Below are 18,062 nucleotides of genomic sequence, written 5' to 3' on the forward strand. Positions count from 1 at the left end.
TTCAGCCTACTTTAGCTTAATATGACTATAAAAGCCATTTCACATCCAGCCCCTGAGTGGAGGAGTGCATTTTGTTACAGTTTAATAGTAATTCCAGCTAACAGCCATTATTGTTGACATGGCCTACTCTCCCTGGAGCAGCTCTAACCAGAAGTTAGTGGTTAGCATTTCCCATTTGTCTCTGTGCCTGCTAGGCAAACAGCGTATTACAATCATGATTGATGTCGACCAATTTTTGTACACAAGGAGGATTTTCCCCTCGTAAAACCGGAGTCTGATTCTACCTAATACTGTCTGTGTGGTTCTCTTAAACCAACTTTCAAGTCGTCATGTACTTTCTTACTCTTTTCCTGTCCTGTGAGTGTGCAGAGTGGAGCAAAGCAGAACGATGTGACGCTTGACATTTCTGCACAAGAGCAGAAGTGACAGCCGCTAGCTGAGGGCTATGTCCGGTTCACCTAATTGGATATCTCAGCCCCTCTGCTCCTGAGAGATTAATTTAATTCTCCATAATAACATTGCTATCCCCTTTTTTTTTTAACATGATTTTCAGGCTCAGGGAGGAAATACCAAACATTATAATTTGCCTACACATGCCATGAAAAAAGCTTTTCCACATGATGGATGATGTTGTGCTGTTGTCTGCTGTGTGGTTTTGTGCAGAACGGAAGCTCAAACGGCGAGCTGATGATCAAGAACGCCCAGCTGAAGCACGCTGGGCGCTACACCTGCAATGCACAGACCCACGTTGACAACATCACCGCCTCCGCCCACCTGGTTGTCAGAGGTGAGTCAGAAGTGGTGTTATTACAGCACACAGGTGCAAACAAGAATAGAGATAAAACATGTTTAAAACTCTGAAGAACAAAATTGATCAAATGTTACATAAACACAGTTTCTCTGTCAAAGTTCTTAGTTTTATTCAGTTTACACTGTATTTGCTGTTTTTTCTGTGCTCTCTTCGCTGGTTTGAAGTCATTGGTTGTAAGGTGATGATTTCACTTCTTTCTGTGGACTTATTTTCATTTTTTTCAATATTGTTTTTATTAATTTTTGAATATATAACATTTAATATTCTAAAGACAAAGTCCCTCTGAAAGAAAAAGTAAAATAATAAAAAAAAACAGACTCAGTAACAGGATACAAAAAGAAGTACAGTATATATATATATACACACGTATATGTACCAAGACTGTATAAAATATGGACGTAGGATCCATGACGTCACCCATCTGTTTCTGGAGAGCTGTTTGAGGCCAATCGTCGCCGGCAGCCATACTGCTGTTGTCGAGCCAGTGTGACGTAAAGAGGTGGAGTTTGAGCCTCCTAGCCAACAGCTACAGTGTTCCTGCAGGCAGCTGTGCCTCTCATTGGAAGACTTGTAATCTCAATATCTTCAAAATTGCTGCGTTAGAAAAAAATTCACCCCCCTCACAGTGAGAGCAGCTCGAGAAATGAGCTATCCAGATTACACTCGTCTTTTGTACCAGGCTGTAAACATGTTTACTTCTGCTGTAAAGATCGTCTTTTTCCCATTCATGTGTATGTGACTTCCGGTACTTCTGGAGCCAGCCTCAAGCAGATCCTCGATGAACTGCAGTTTTTAGCACTTCCGCATGATATGTACATATAAAATTAGTAATAAGAAGAAATAGTAATAATCCTGACAGCCAAAATAAGTTAAAGAAAATAACAACTAAATAAAAACAATAAATAAAAAAATAAGTAGATAAAGCAGCTCTCCCTTTTGTCACAGTTCATAAGGCCAGAGTACACCGGGCTTTGCGGAGTGATTGGTCAGAGGTCCTTAAACAGCTCCAATGTTTCCAAAAATATATCCCCTTCATTCTTTAAGTTATAGGTGCGTTGCTCCAGTCTTAAAGTATCATTCAAGATTTGATTAAACAAATTAAATATGGGGTCTCCGCTGATTACAATTCTGTGCAATTACTTTATAAGTTATATTTTTGGTTTTTTTGCCTTTGATGAATCGCACAGCTGAAGAGAGACAGGAAATGTGAGGAGCACAGAGCGCTGGACGACATGCAGCAAATGGTCCTCCAACTGCTGCGACGAGGTCTATAGCCTCTGTATATGGGGCGTGCGTTGAACCGCTAGGCCAACAGCGCCACCTTTCTGTGCACTTATTAGGAAAAGCAACATTTGCATTACAGCACAACAACAATTGGTCTTGTGTTGAGGATTGGCAGGTAAATCTGATCAAACATGCCCGCACATGCCGGACATATTTAGTGTATTAGAAAGACTTGGACTTTGTTAGTTGCTCATTAATGGAATAATTTGGGTAGAAAAATAATTTCAAAGCCAAGTATTTATCCAGAAATCTTATGAAACCAAACACAAGACTTTTTAATACTGACCAAGCTCATTAGGTTTTACCCTGCCAGGTGAGAGTGCATGTGTGCAGGGGAACTGGATAATGAAGACCGATGACACAAGGGCATGATGGGAGAAAAAAGAAAAAAGAAGATCTCTAACTTTTCTTTTTGCCAGATTATCTGTCAGGAGTGAGACTTACACCTGACACAAAGTATAACAAATAGTGTCCACAAAAAGCTAAAAAGAGAAATTCCCTGTGTCCCTGTGCAGCAGACAGAGACTCTCACTGTCTCAAGGCTGCTGCATCTAGACACCAATAACTGGCTTTCTGAGCAGCCTTGCCTGAGGATCCCATTTCTGTTCATGTTGACACATTGCAAATTGAGTTATGCTTATTCCATAAATCTGCCATGTGCAGCCAGGCAGAGTAACTTTGCAAATAATACGTCAAGATTTGCAGAAAAGTTTTTCTCTGAGTCTTGGTTACAGGCTGTGTGTTATTAAAACGAGCGTTGGACTTGATGAAACTGGATGGAACAAACATTCTTTGTGTCATTAAGAAGTGTATTGAATTAAATGTCAGCTCCCTCTTGTCTTCATTAAAGCAGAATAAAAGAAACACTCCAGAGAGTTCTGGCATTGCACAACAAATACTTATTGGTTGTGTAATACGTTGGATGAGTATGTGATGACTGGATGGCAGAACATCATAGATTTCTTATCTTTTCACCACAGTGTTTTGATACAGTGCTGCTGATTTGGGTGATTGTTCCTCCTGCCACGTCCACACATCAACACTCACTAAATACACTCAGCCAAACTTCCTCACTGCTGTCTGTCATTGACTGCATTTCACCACCTGGATGATTCATCAGACTTTGTTTTCGCCCTCCTCTTCGTGATGAGCGACAGCTTGCCTTTACAGCCTTCCCGCTCAGGCCTTGAAACATGCGGACAAAGCGTCTCTTCAGATATGAGCTCAAGAACTGCAGCAGTGATCTGGATGCCAGTGATCCTTGTTTTGCCCTGCGTGTGCTGCCATCACTTCTTCTTTCTGAGCAGGTGCTGACAGATAGCCAGGTGAACGCGCAGCAGCTGACTGTGACGTTTCCCCACAGTGGAACCAAAACACAGGCCCTAATGGAGCGCCAAATGCCAACAGTCTGGGCTGCGGGGAGGGATGAAAGACAGCCATTAATCACGTCGGATGAGGAAGCAGATCTGTTGTCGGGGATTGTATGAGCTAAAACACACAGCTCTGCACCTGTAGTGTGTTATTAGTTGAGATTTGAGATAGGTAGAAGAGGTGTTTTCATATGACGGCTGCTGTTTTTGTAGCATTGAGTTACCATCCTTCCTGATGTGACGTTGAAATGAGCCTTTGTTAATCCAGGCGTCTGTGAATCAGGAAAACTATTTAGAAACTTTATTAAACTTCCTGTGATAGAGTACGTCAGCTGGTAACATGTTATCTTTTTTTTTTTAACACTTTATTTTTCACATTTTCTTTTATAAGAGTAGTAGTATTGCCAACACCTGGCATTAAATGATTGGTCACGACTTTAAACAAATTACATACAACAAAAAAATAACCTAAATGAAATAAATTAGACATAGATTAATTATTTATAGACATAGAGATATGTAGGGGAGAACGTGGTTGGTTGTCACACTTTTTACTGTTTTGATGATTGCTTATCATCCAAACATCTTTCATTAGTCATTCCTACATTAAATTGAAGGTGTTGGCTTAAAATGTGTATCCCTCTAATTTTCCAACTCAATGTAAAAAAGAGGCAATTAACTATCAAAGACACTCTGACACATTGTGACAACCAACCCCATTACGAGGATGGTTGTCACACTGTGGGGTTGGTTGTCACAATGGTATTTCAATGGGAAAAATATTTTTAAAAAGGCAAGAAGGCAGAACTAAATTTGAAAGTTTAATTGAACTGACAAGTGATAGGCCTACATAACTTAATACATTTTAACATAAAATGAGCAAGGAACATGAACAGGAAACACATCTTCAGGCCAGCCTAGAACAAAACAAATAGGCCTCACAATAATGGCTTACTCAACTAGGCGTTACATGTGACAACCAACCCCAAAGAGAATGTGACGACCAACCCCAACTGGATTTTTTTGCTAGCATCAAGGCTAGCAAACATCTAACAAGTAGTTAGCTAGCTAATAAAAATCTAAACTATAGATTTCCCCTCACACTTTGTAAGGGTACCACTTGTTTTGTTATAAACAAATCGTTTAAAAGCCTAGAAGAAAAATACTGAGGAGCTGAATATTTACAAATTGACTTGGAAAAAAAGTCCTCTCACCTCAAGTTCAGCTGTCTTACTCCAGAGAAGACTATGTAGGTGGGCTCTGATCCTAATTCTGGAAATGTCCTTACCCCAATTTGAGAGACAGTGCCCTCTGGTGGCGAGATATAACGAGTGTGACAACCAACCCCGTTCTCCCCTATACACACATTCATACAAATAAACTAAAATCAAACAAATTAAAAAAAAAACAAAAAAAACAAGACACTTCAGCCGTAAGGTACAACAGGGTACATAAATCACTGTTATTAGATTTAAAGGAGATCAAGAAAACACAGTTAGGAAACAGGGACATTTACATTCTACCACATGATCAGGTCTGAATACCACCTCACAGACATATGTTGCTTTAAGTTGCTGGGAATGACAGTTTCTTTACACATTCAATAAATGGCATCCATGTCCGGTTATATCTACCAAGTGAACCCTTCAACATAAATCTTAACTTTTCTATTTGAAGGCAAATCATGACTTCTTTAATCCACTGTATGAAGGAGGGAGGACAAGCAGCTTTCCATTTAACAAGGATCAACCTCCGTGCTGTCAGTGATGCAAACGCAATTACATTAGAATGGTCGGAAGTTTTCTCTTACAGATATCTGAATATACTTTAAATATAGACGTTCAAAAGTTGCTCAATGTGTATGTTATCATTTTGTAACACATTGACATCCAAGCATCTATGCAACATGGTGTTGTGCAAACATGGCTAAGTTTGCATGATATTTCACCTCTTCATTGAGAGTCATTTTTCCATGCTTCGCTCTCTCTCTCCTGACTCTTACAGGAAAGTAGAAGCTTAAGGCCTGTCCACTTTGGGCTGTTTAATCGCCTTACATGTCTTGGCTCATATTCATGACTTGGAAAGAGTAAATCCTGGCTGATTTCAGAAGCTGTGGGTTTGGGAGGCTAACCCTCACACAGTCTGGGTTTTCTATTAGGACATTTTTATGTTCCAAAAGGAAGAATCAAAATGAGCTGGAGGACCAAGAGAAACATTGGATTCAAACGCTTTCGCTCTAGCTCTAGGTCATGTATGTCACTGGTTGCTCAGCTTTAATGTGTTAATCTACAAGCCTTTAAAGGAGAGACTAAAAAAAGAAGAAATTTAAGGGGCGTTGATGTGCTTTCCTGGGTTACACACGAGTCAAACAGAGGTCTCTTTGCATTCTGGTGCTGAGGATAAAGTTATTAAAGGGCTCAGGACTTTTGCCAAGAATTTCTCCACGAGCTTGAATAAAGATAAAGCTCCTTTAATAACGCTCTCTCTCTCTCTCTCTCTCTCTCTCTCTCTCTCTCTCTCTCTCTCTCTCTCTCTCTCTCTCTCTCTCTCGCTGTCTACAGTTTGTGAACAAGTAGGACACTCACTATCTGCCTGAGGGACAAGCCAAAGTGGGCACTTGTGTGATTTTGAACTTGTGAACTTCAGGCTAAAGGACAGTGGCACTTGTTTTTATCACCCATCAAACAACACCTTCTGCTTGTCTCTTGTGCTTTTTTTTTCTTCCCCTCACCCCAGGTCCCCCCGGTGCCCCAGGTGGGGTGCGAGTGATGAACACAACTGACAAGACTGTGACACTGCAGTGGAGCCGCGGGGCAGACAACCACAGCCCCATTTCCAAATATACCATCCAGTACAGGGACTCCTTCTCTAAGGATGTCTGGAAGACCGCCACTACATGTGAGAATTCCAGTGCAGCGCTTGGTCAAATAAACACTGTTAGTTTAATGCTAAGCTGGCTCTGGTGTAATAATAATTTGGGTCATGCCACATAGTGATACTGCAGGACTACATGGTGGTTCATGTCTCTTAAAAATGGCTGCAATGTAATTAAATCCACCTCACAGACTGGCTTCTAAAAATAAAGCGCCTTTGTTATTTTAAGAATACTGTGTGGGGCAGCACAACCTGGACTGCAGTGTTTTAACATACCATCGTTTTGGCGTGTTAGTACATCATGTTAGTAAAATACAATCTGTGCATTTCTCTCCAGCTCCTACAGATGTAGAGGGGAACACAGAGAAGGCCACAGTGGAGGATCTGTTCCCCTGGCTAGAGTACGAGTTCAGGGTGATCGCCACCAACACTCTGGGGACAGGAGAGCCAAGCAGTCCGTCACCTAAAGAGAAAACCCTGGAAGCAGGTAAGATCCTGTCCTAGCTTTGGTATAAAGGCAGTGCACCTTGAAAGGTCATGGAGGTTCGGTCCCCACGGTCCAGCTTTCCGCTCTGCTTTTATTCTTCATAATTCCATTATAGCACTGTTTACATATGCTAAGTATCCCTGTAGAAATGAGTCAGCAGAAACCCCATCAGTCTGTACTTCCTACAGCAGGAGCACGCTGCCAAACTAACCACACAAACCTCTACAAATGAGCACTTTGCTGAAACTGTATACTGAAATTCAATTATAAAATGGAAATCACAGGCCTGCAGTAACCCCTCTTAAAAAAATAATCATCATTTGAGCGCGAGCGACTCGGCTCAAGGCAAAACAAGAGAACTTTTGCCTCTCTGTCTCTTCGATGGCCGCGTTCCCACACTGACATTAAGGTGTTGCATTTGGCACAGGAGCAGACATTGATATAGTATTTGCAGAGGAAGGATGTTTCAGTTCGGCTGCCAGGGATAGGTTACAGCCTGTGTGGGTTGGCGTTGTTTGTGTGGATTCTTAGCATGTGGGTTTCAGAGTTTTGCTGTTGCTGTCTCATTGTTGTAGTTCCTGTGGTGGCGCCCTCGGACGTTGGCGGGGGCGGAGGGACCAGCAGAGAGCTGATCATCACATGGACGGTAGGTCTGGACTTTCCACTGTGTTCAGGGGGGAACAGGGTCATGAGCTCATGTAAACGCTCTCAGGAAGGAGACATGCTGCTGTTATCTCACCTTACTTTCAGTCCAAGAGAGTGGCTTTTCTAAATATGACTTCATGATGAACTTGATTTAAAAGAAGTCTTTAAAACAAAAATGACAAAATGATACTTAGAAGAGAAAGAGAAGAGAAAGAACAACAAAGCACAAATATGATTTAATGATAAAAAAAAGTCTGGAAAATACGCCTCATAGGTCTCACTGCTCATGACTCTGATGTATTTATTTCATTTTATAAATATTAACATTCTGGCAAAGCAGGTTTTTCCAGGACTGTTATTCTGAAAATATAGACATGCATGACATCATCAAAGATCTATTAAATGGCTGAGGAATAAATATAGAGGGGCACGTGATGCTTAAGCTCCAAAGCTTATATTCCTTGAATGAACCCCAAGGTTTGAGTTCAGAGTGTCAGAGCTTGTATCAAAGAAATGTTACGTTACTGGTAGGGATGGGTACCTTTCACATTTGAACCGATACGGTACCAATACCCGGTACCTGGGAATCGGTACCGGTACTCAACGCTACCAATTTTCGGTACTTTTGTGTTTTTATGTAGTGATAAATATTAATTTAAAAAATATCTCAAATTTGTTTAATTTAACATATTTATTCAATTTAACATGAAATGAACAGAAACAGGATTATATAGGTGATCGCGCTCGTGGCGTCTAATTGCTCTTTCAGGAGTTTATCAAGTAACACATATGAATGCCTGCGGACGGGAAAAAGTCAGTTCTCCGTCTCTTTATAATAACAGGACACACAACTTACTTGTTGGGCATTCACGCACACAGGAACGGTTATAAACGGGGTTAGGTAGTCGGAGCGAGAGGGTCAGTCTAAACCATAGACTGTAGAAAATAAACTTAATCCTCATGCAGCTCTGACTCAGCGAGGTAAGAGGGTGCTTCAGACTGTTACTACAAGGGCTGCTATTAGTTTCACAGGCCATCAACACAAATTGAGAGAACGCCCCAAAGCTTCACAAGGCTTAATTTGCCTATCACTTGAAATAAAGCGAAAACAGATCATATAAATCTATTTGATATACACCTTATACGCACCCTAAGGCAGGGGTTCCCTAACTTTTCAGTCCATGGCCCCCACTGTCCCTCAAAGTCATAAGATGTTGCTCCGTCCTTCATCCTTACATGTGTTTTTAACCTGCTGCTGCTGATACTTTTGTTAATTTTAAACTAACCCTAACCCACTGAAGAGTCATCTGGCAACAAAGAATGGCAGAAAACTAATGACATTGTTTCAATTGAACAACTATTTTTTGTTTGTTGATATTTTTACAGTAATGGATAAAATATGCAATTAACTTAACCCTCCTGTTATGTTACAGGTCACATTGACCCATTTCAAAGTTTAAAAGTAATATAAAAATGGAGTAAAAAGTATTTTTTTGGTATGAAACTTTTTCTGCTTGACTTAATTAGCGTAATCAACATATAAAATAAAAATGGTTCATTTAACATATTTGCAACCCCGCCTGCATGTTTATATTACATAGATACTGTTCATGGGTCAACTTGACCCAGCAGTCAAAGTGGAGGCTAAAAGGAGTCTTAAGTGTCAAATACTATTTTTTTCTTTGCAACTGTGTGACATATTTCCCCCTAATCACAAACACAAACATGAAAAACGAGTGAGTTATCCTCATTGAACCATGATCTGTGAGAATTAAAGAACACCATTGCAGTAAATATTGATTTAAATGGTTAGTAATGGAGTTAATAATGAGATTTTAAAAAACTGTATTGGGATTTTTGGGGTTCTGACACTTTTGGATAATTGAATATTACCCTGGTCAAGTTGACCCAAGGAACATTATTTTTGTTCCTGAGAAACAAACATAACAGGAGGGTTGAAAAGGAAAAAAAAAACATCTAGCGACTTCTCTGACCCCCCATTAGTGTCTCGTGACCTCCGAAGGGGTCCCAACCCACACTTTGGGAACCTGATCACAAGTTTCAGTTTTTTTGGAAGATATGAATGTATTGCTTAAGCAGAAAAAATGCAGTGAAGAGAACGTTCAGGAAAAATATCACAAAACAGGCTTCAACTCAAACCACTAATACTACTTTATACCAAAAACAGCGATTCCTATCAACAGAAATCAATGCCTGGGCTGAATCATTATCCTCCATTTCCTCTGTGCAACCGTTTATTAATGAGCTTTTATCAGAAAATTACCTTTTGTTTGGCTGAGGCATCGCCTTAAACTCCCAAGCAGTGGTTAGCAGTGACTAACGCAGGCATGTCCTCTTAACATCTGGTGTGTCAATAAAGTCAGAGTGCAGACAGAGGAAAGGAGGCAGCAAGACGGATCTTGAGGGATAAACTCACAGAGTGTCTTTAGACTTTTATTTGACTGAAAAGTATGTAAACATTAATGATTAGAGGAGTTTGTCGTGCTTGCTGTCCTGGTATTAGTGGATGAGGTATGATATGCAAAGTGCAAACTCTGACGTGAGAAGAGGCATGCAAGCTTGATAAGTGTGTCACGTCAAACATCTTCCACATTAACGTGATCGATTGATGTTTCTGTCTTCAGCCTGTACAGCCACAGTACTACTACGGGCCTAACTTTGGCTACATTGTGGCCTTTAAACCACAAGGCGAAAACGAGTGGATGAAGGTGACGGTGGCAGACCCCCAGGCTCAGCGCTACATCCACAAAGACCCCAACATCCCTCCGTCGACAGAGTATCAAGTGAAAGTCAAAGCGTTCAACAACCAAGGAGAGGGACCCTTCAGCCTAACAGCTGCCATCTATTCAGCGCAGGACGGTAAGCACGGAAGAGATTCACAGCTCTCTACGCTGCAGAGTAAAAAGGAAACACTCCAAAGTGATCCCAAAACAATGTCACAGATCAGCCTGCCTCTGTTTTCTCACCATCACAGAGAAGCAGGAACTCTTCAGTGTGCCAACACTCTGCTATTTCAATCTGTCAGTGTCAGCTACTTATCACTGTCGTGCTTTTCAGTGGAGTAAGATCTGTTTAATAGAAGTTCTCATGTAGAATTTTGTGTGGAATTTTAATACCCCTTGAAAGCGAACCCCCTTCTCTCTCTCTCTCTCTCTCTCTCTCTCTCTCTCTCTCTCTCTCTCTTTCCTGCGGGGGGATTATCATGATCTCTGTAGCATGAACCAGAAAGCTGATAATTCGCCCAAGGATGCAAAGCATTTAGCCTAGTTATTAACTTCCACTGACAGACAGTCGAGATAACCACCGGCAATCCAGACATGATGGGTTATGGAGATGCCCCGTTGCCATGGTAACCCATTTTGGGGAACGCTTGCCACTTGGATTGTCTCTGGTTTTATAGCTAAGCCTGCAAAGCGCTCTGCCTTTAGGGGCGTGGCAGCTTTGTGTCTGTGTGCTCGCAGGTTTGTTTCTGTGTTCAGCACAGCGACAGTGTGCGATGGGTTTTGTTGGTCCAAGGCCCAGTGTGACGATTTCACACCGAGAGGACAGTTTCCTGGCAGGGACAGTGTACACACAGAGAACAAGTGGCTCATAAGTCACTGTGAAGGTGTCTGATGGCCCGTTAAGGGGATGTGGGCCAAGAGAGATTCCTGTCACTTCACTAGTTTCTAACAGTGATTCATCAAGGTGACTGAAATGATGCCTGCAGCACTGCTTTGAAAACGTGGCATCAGTAAGGCCAACAGACACAGACAGGAGACGCTCAGTGGACTTACAGTCTGAGTAATGGATCCATTAGCGAATATGTTGCTCACTGCAAAGCTAAATAGATTGGTTTTTATAAAAGATGTTTTTTGGTTGTGTATGCTTAAAAAAAGAAAACCTTCTGAGGGACACGTCCTTGTTTCTATTTCCTAAACCGCTCTTCTCCGCCTCTCCTCAGCTCCATCTGAAGCTCCGGTGAGTGTCGATGGCAGAGCTCTCTCCGCTACAGAAGCCTTCGTGTGGTGGCTGCCTCTTCCGCAAAGCAATATAGACGGATATCAGGTTAGTGGACACAGTGGCATAGTGGTCAAGAAATACTTCAATACATAGAAGATGCACTTTGGCACAGGTCATTTGGCAGTGATATTTTCATCTTTTAAAGCACACATGTTCCTTTGAACGTGAGGAAAAGAAAAAAACATGTTATTTCATTCTTTCTTAAGTTCTTCATATGTTTGTAAAACAGTGAAGGTGCATTTCGACAGCAAGAACTTTCCCCAGGAACTAGGAACCTTTTGGGAAACTCTGCATGATTCGACAGCAGAAACCAGGGTCTATTTATAGTTCTGGGGTGATTAATCTCCCCCTGCCCCTGCTTGGGGTAGTTTTGTCCAAAGGTCCAGGAACTTTGGGGGGCGGGCCTGCAATGCTGAACATTTCTGACTGGTAGTGTTTTTACTTCACCCACCATTAATGCATCTCTTTCAGTTTTATGAGTGACCCTGTAAACCGGAGACCTTCATTTGAACGTGTCAGTGGTTGTCAAGTTAACAACAGCTGTCAAAACATGGATGGAGTCCTTGGGAATGCATCCTAGTTTGGTTTTTATTCAAATTGCCAGATGAGAATTTAATGATAATCTAAAGCCATGTGCAAGGGATGCATCCAGCTGAAAGTCGCCAATTAACAGGGTTGCTCTTTAATCCGAAACACCGGTCGATCTCTTCCATGGCTTTTAAAATGTTCTTGCTTTAAGTTGAGCATTTTGGGCGTTGTGAAACTGCTTTGCCACTAGTGCTTGTCTCGTTGCAAATTTCAGTTTAACAAATGTATTTGCAATGCTATAAAGCATGATCAAAAACAGCACAGGATGAATCTCCTCCATACTAACAGACTAACTTTAGCCATTTAGCTCATTAAGAGTAATTCAAGGAACTAAAAGTTCCTGGTACTTCTGTTCAAAAAGCACCTTTAGACTCACTGCGTCTATAATTCTTTTTTAATCTTTGCTCTTTTTAAGTCCAGATTTTAAATTCAGATATAAGAGCGTCATTTTTAAGTCACCCATCTCCCCTGTGTCCCTTTGTGTCCCAGGTGAAGTACTGGAGGAATCAAGTTGAAAGTGAGGGGGAAGCCCAGAGGGTGAAGGTATCTAGCAGGGACAACCACACCAGGTTGGATGGTATGGAGCCTGACTCTTCCTACTTTATAGAGGTCCGGGGCTTCAACTCTGCAGGATATGGGCCGTCCAGTGAACGCCTTCAAATACAAACCAAGAGACCCCGTAAGTTGGGCTTTATTTTGGGTAAATCAGAAAAAGTAATTATTAAAGACTGTTGTTCAGAACTTTTTGTTTGTCTTTACCAGCTCCAAATCAAGCCCCAAGAATAATTAATCAGAAGTTTAAGGCTGCATCAGTACACATCACCTGGGAGCGTGTGGAACCACTGCCTCACGAGGCACCTGTAGATGAGTACAAAGTGAGTATGGCTCTAGTTTTACTTTTTCCCATGTTTCAAATCCCTCTGAAGTGACACAGGGTTGTTGTTTTTATACCTTTTATGCGTGTAGGTGCTGTTCACTGAGGAAGGCCAATCACAAGCCCTCCTGTACTCCACCCCTAAACTGTACATAGAGCTGGCCCTAAAGCCAGACAAGAGCTATGTGGTGGAAGTCCGAGCGCACACTGAGGGAGGAGACGGGCCGGTGTCCAAAATCAGCATCGCAGGAACCCAAGGCTACAGAAGTAAAGAGACATTTTGATCAATAAAAATCACATTTAATTTTATATGTGGTAAAGGTTTGGGTCTCTCTTCCCTTTTGTTTTGTTTTGTTTTGTTTTCTGTTAAATGACTACCAAAATTTAGCTTCAATTGCATTGTGTATCATGCATTTTGCCAGGCTGAGTTTCACATCAGTGAAAATAGAGAAATAGTAAAATGAGATATCTAATCATCTTTGAAATCCACAGTGATGAGGTAATACACTGTGACTGTTCATTCCCGGTCTGTCATTTGTTAGTGGGATTATAGCAGGTCCAGAGTTTGCAGTAGGTTATCCTTCGTCACAGCTGAGGGTTCCCGCGAGCCGAGCAGAGCTGTCACTTCAGGTTTCATACCTTACTCTGGAGAGCTCAGATGAGAAACTTTACGGTTCGTGACTAAAGCCTCGATGGCCCGCTGACTCGATCCCCTCACCGGCTGATTGACTGACAGGTCGGCTGGCTGAGTAGAGGAGGCCTTAATCCTCTGTAATTGATCTTGATGAGTTGAGGAAACCCCTCCTGCGGTTCTCCTTATCCCTTATCATTCAGTCCAGGCCCACCTGACAGCTTGATTTCACAGAGCCGGGGATTTAAGCCGTGGGGGATTTCAAATGCAGGGCGGTGACAAATGGAGGGGCACTTAAGGTGATCTCCTCACAGATGGAGTATAATATCACACTTCACCAAATATGGTCTCCGGCTTGATGGATGAGTGCTGGGAACATGTATGATGTTCTGTCTTGTCAGTTATTTTTGAAACAAGTCTGATGCGTTTGTTTTTGTGTCTCTCAGGTGGAGATGTCATGGCCGCCCGGTCTCTCAGTGTACTCCCCCTGCTCCTGGTGGCTCTCCTCTGCCTGAACCTCTGAATGTAGCGCCATCTTTGTCTTCACTTACAGTGAAGGAGACTCTTAAAGGTTGACGCCTATGAGGACTTTGGGACTCTTTCCACAAACTTCTGGTTCCACCCTATAAACCCGTCATATTCCAACTCCTCCCCCCTCGTCTGGAATATGTTTGTGGAAATGGAAAAAAAAAAATTGGAAATGGACAAAGACATCCCTTATTTATCCACGAAAAGCCTCTCTGGAGGAGTGTCAAAGGAGTTCTGTCAACTTTTTAAATATGCCTTATATAAATGGCCGCACTTATCTTTCACCAGAACTTGTTTGAAAATGGATCACGACTGCGAGTGTGAGCAGCGCACTCTGAGGAGGCTTGAGTTGAGTCTTTTTACATCATGAAGTCAACTTTTCTCACTCTGTCTGGAAAAGTGGGCTTCATCCGATCCCTGATATTTCAGTGCATTCCATAGTACAAGGTGAACAAGTTGCTGTGAAGGATAAGTGTACTCGTTTATAAAAATGTCTATGTCTTTCTTTACTTGCAGTTCAGTGGCATTTTCTTTTCTTTTATAAATGAAGCACACCCTTTGTTACAGAGATACAGTCAAAACAAATCTCATCTTTGATTTTAGGAACAAACATAAAAGAGTAAAGAGCCATTTATGCCATGCTGAAATAATATAACCAATAATTCTTGTGTTTTTTTTATCTAATATAATGTGGATGTTTTTCCAAGAACATTTTGGATCTGCAATCAATGCTTATCTTCAAATCATAACATGAGCTCTATTAATACGACACCACTTTCAGAAATGTGTGCATGTTGACATTTTTACAAGGAAGAGATGGTTCAAAAACAAGTGAAGGCACATTGATCCACGTTTGCAGAGCTGAATGTAAAGGGAGCGAACAGAACATATCAAATGTGCAGTCTTCAAACGCAAAATTGCAGCAAACAATGTGACCGTGGAAACTTGGATCATGTTGGTGAACAAATTGCAGAAATGTAACGTCTGCTGTAAACATCTAGGTCAATATTTGGGAGGACAAACTAAACTCAATCTAAAAGACTAACTTTTGTTTTGACTGTATCGTTAGGACCTCAGTGGTACCAGCTGGTGCTTTGTAAAGAATGTTGGCATTTTAATTCATGTAAACATTTTCATTTCTCTTTTACGGCTTTGTGTGAGAGTCTCTATTAACAGTCTCGGTGAACGATAGCGACACTCATGCCCTCCAATAATCGTGCAATGTTTGACTCATCTGTTGCTACTTCATGTTTTCTAATAAGACAACTTGCCTAGCTCCTTTAACAGTGATCTAGTCTGTTCTGTTTTTCATTTTTATGGTATAAACAGAAGCATAAACAAAGCCATCCATGTCAGCGGTGGTTTTTTTTCTAAAGCTCTGCTGCGCTCTATTTGTCTTTTTATTAACGTGTTCAGAGATATATAAACATTTTCAACTGTTGTTGTTTTTTCTTTTTATGATTATTATATTTGTATGTCATGTCCCACCTCTAGCTGGACAGTTTTAGGTTGATTTCCCTCATATGGAGGAACAAATGCTGTGTTTTTATCTCCTCCCATTCATTTCTCATGTGATGATGCTGGCCATGCTTCGACATTGTGACTATATCAACATCCACCACAAAGTGCTTTTCCCCCGTTTTCCTTCATGCGACAAATCATAAAAAAAAAAGAGTTGCCAAATGCATGAATGCCTTGAACTTTGACATTTTGGACGAAGCAGCAGCTCTACATTTTAACATGCATGACATTGGAGACGAAACGGTACGTTACTTTGCAACAAATCGACATCATAGCAACTTCTCTCAGCTTCATGTGAAAAACATTCCATTCCTGAGTGACATCCCTTTACGTCAGAGAGCGAGTAGATGTAAGCCTAATACGTACATTAGCTGCTAAGCTTCATTCAGCCTGTCATCTCATGTGAAGCCTCGGGGAGACGATGATTTTTTTTAGAGAGAAAATCTTAAACTGACTAAAGGAATCTCACTCATAAAGTTCAGAAAAGGTCCTGCTGACCCGCACACACGATGGTTTGGGGTTTGATAGCATCACTGGTGGCAGTGGCGGCATGTTTGGCTGTTAGCTGAAGTTCAGCGCTATGCTGGATTTCATGTGAGGGATGAAACTGGAAACTCTCATTGGCTGGAAAAGGAACAATAAAAGTGTAGTTAACTATTCAAGTATTCTTGTGTTTTCTGTTGTTATGGAGCGACTTTTTGTGACACATTAGTCTTTGATAGAAATCAACACTGTGAGCTGACTGTACGCCTGAGTGTGAGTGCAGCTTTAAGAACATTTTGAGGCTCCAGCTGACATCAGCTTTGAGTGGAAAAGTACATCAATTACTTTTGTGGATTGTGGGAGATTTCAGAGCCATGATGAAAACAGACATTTTTATATGACAGGTACAGCAATTTAGCTCTGAAATGATTTCTGCTGATTTCTTTAACAGTTATGTATTTTTTTTTAGATTTGAGGCACATTTGTGAAAGGTGCTTCAGACTGTGCAGAGGGTGTTGAAGGGTGCTCTCTTCTCATCTCTTGTAATGTGATCTGTGTTGTATGTTCTTGAAAAAAACATCACTTTGGCAAAAAAGCAACTGCATCTAAAAAGATAATATTGGGAAAATGTTAAACATTTTCCATCAATTATTTAAGAAAGTTACATTTTGTTATATTGCATACTCACAAACTAAAATGTTTCAAGCATTACTCTGTTTTATTTTGATAATTATGGTCTACAACTAAAAAAAAACATTTATCAAAATATTGGAGTATTTCATTTTTAGTTCTAAAATATAAGCAGTATAAACACCATGTGTCACTCCGTCTAGTTTAGTATACCCAGCCACTGTCATGGAGAGGACTGCTGACTTGACAGTTGTTCAGAAGATAATCGTTGACACCCTCCACATTGCGGGTAAGCTACACAAGGTCATTGCTGAAAAGGTTTGCTGTTGGCAGAGTGCTGTATCAAAGCATTTTAATGGAAAGTTGACTGAAAGGGAGAAGTGAGGTAGGGAAAGGTGCACAAGCAACAGGGCTGACTGCAGCCTTAAGAGGACTGTCAAGAAAAATCGATTAAGAACTTTGGAGGGCTTCACGAGGAGTGCACTGAAGATGGAGTCAAGAGCCACTGTGTGAAGAGACATCTTCAGGAATGAGGCTATCTGACACATTCTTAATATCAAGACACTCTTGAACCAGAGACAACATCAGAGGTGTCATTCCTGGGAAAAAGAGAAAAAGAACTGGACTGTGGAGAGGCTCAGAATCCAGACATTTGAAGTCCAGGGTTAAGTTTCTGCAGTCTGTGATGAGTTGCGGCACCATGTCATCTTTTATCAAGTCCAAAGACGACACAGAAGCCTACCAGGAGATTTTTAAGCACTTCATGCTTCCATATGCTGACAAGCTTTATGCAGATGCTGATTATCTGCCCACAGCGTCAAAACTTCTACTAAATGGTTTGCCGACCATCATACAGGTGAACAGAGAATCTGTGATTTATTTGTTAAGAGGAAGAACACCAGACTCCAACAAAAGACGAGTTGAAGGCCACTGAAGGCTTTTGGAGCTTTTGATTGAATGATAATGAACTTCAAGATGTTCACTCACAAATGGACTGTCAGAGGTTTTAAGAGGTGCTATAAGTTTCAGATGGATCTCCATAAGGTTGATCAAACTGAAGGTGTTAGATTTTTTCCCAGTTCTTGTGGGTGTACCTAAGTGCCAACACTTCAGAGGTGAATTTGGATAAAACTTGATCATCACTCAATCATTTGTGCCTTAGGATAGTTATGTAAGACTTTAGCCATAAAGTAATTTGATGCAAAATCTGGATATCAGTGTTTCAGCTTTTGCAAACTGAAAGAACTACAGCACGACTGATTAACTTTAGCTGTCACAGTAAGTATTTGCTACATATCTATAAGTGTGTCATT

At 41.1% G+C, this 18,062-nt stretch overlaps 1 protein-coding gene across 4 annotated transcripts in view; it reads left to right on the plus strand.

Annotated features, from left to right (window-relative positions):
• Positions 1 to 16,298, plus strand: part of LOC117814763 (contactin-1a-like) — an 86,231-nt gene extending 69,933 nt beyond the window's left edge. For all 4 annotated transcript variants that reach the window (XM_034686258.1, XM_034686261.1, XM_034686259.1 and 1 more), the window contains 10 exons: positions 664 to 787; positions 6,202 to 6,363; positions 6,677 to 6,826; positions 7,402 to 7,472; positions 10,117 to 10,351; positions 11,436 to 11,539; positions 12,572 to 12,761; positions 12,845 to 12,957; positions 13,049 to 13,223; positions 14,034 to 16,298. In XM_034686258.1, coding sequence (XP_034542149.1) covers positions 664 to 787; positions 6,202 to 6,363; positions 6,677 to 6,826; positions 7,402 to 7,472; positions 10,117 to 10,351; positions 11,436 to 11,539; positions 12,572 to 12,761; positions 12,845 to 12,957; positions 13,049 to 13,223; positions 14,034 to 14,110 — 1,401 coding nt within the window. In that variant the 3' untranslated portion in view covers positions 14,111 to 16,298. The remainder of the gene's footprint in view (positions 1 to 663; positions 788 to 6,201; positions 6,364 to 6,676; positions 6,827 to 7,401; positions 7,473 to 10,116; positions 10,352 to 11,435; positions 11,540 to 12,571; positions 12,762 to 12,844; positions 12,958 to 13,048; positions 13,224 to 14,033) is intronic.
• Positions 16,299 to 18,062: the final 1,764 nt, after the last annotated feature.

Source organism: Notolabrus celidotus, chromosome 6, assembly GCF_009762535.1.
Source record: "Notolabrus celidotus isolate fNotCel1 chromosome 6, fNotCel1.pri, whole genome shotgun sequence".
Taxonomy (NCBI): domain Eukaryota; kingdom Metazoa; phylum Chordata; class Actinopteri; order Labriformes; family Labridae; genus Notolabrus; species Notolabrus celidotus.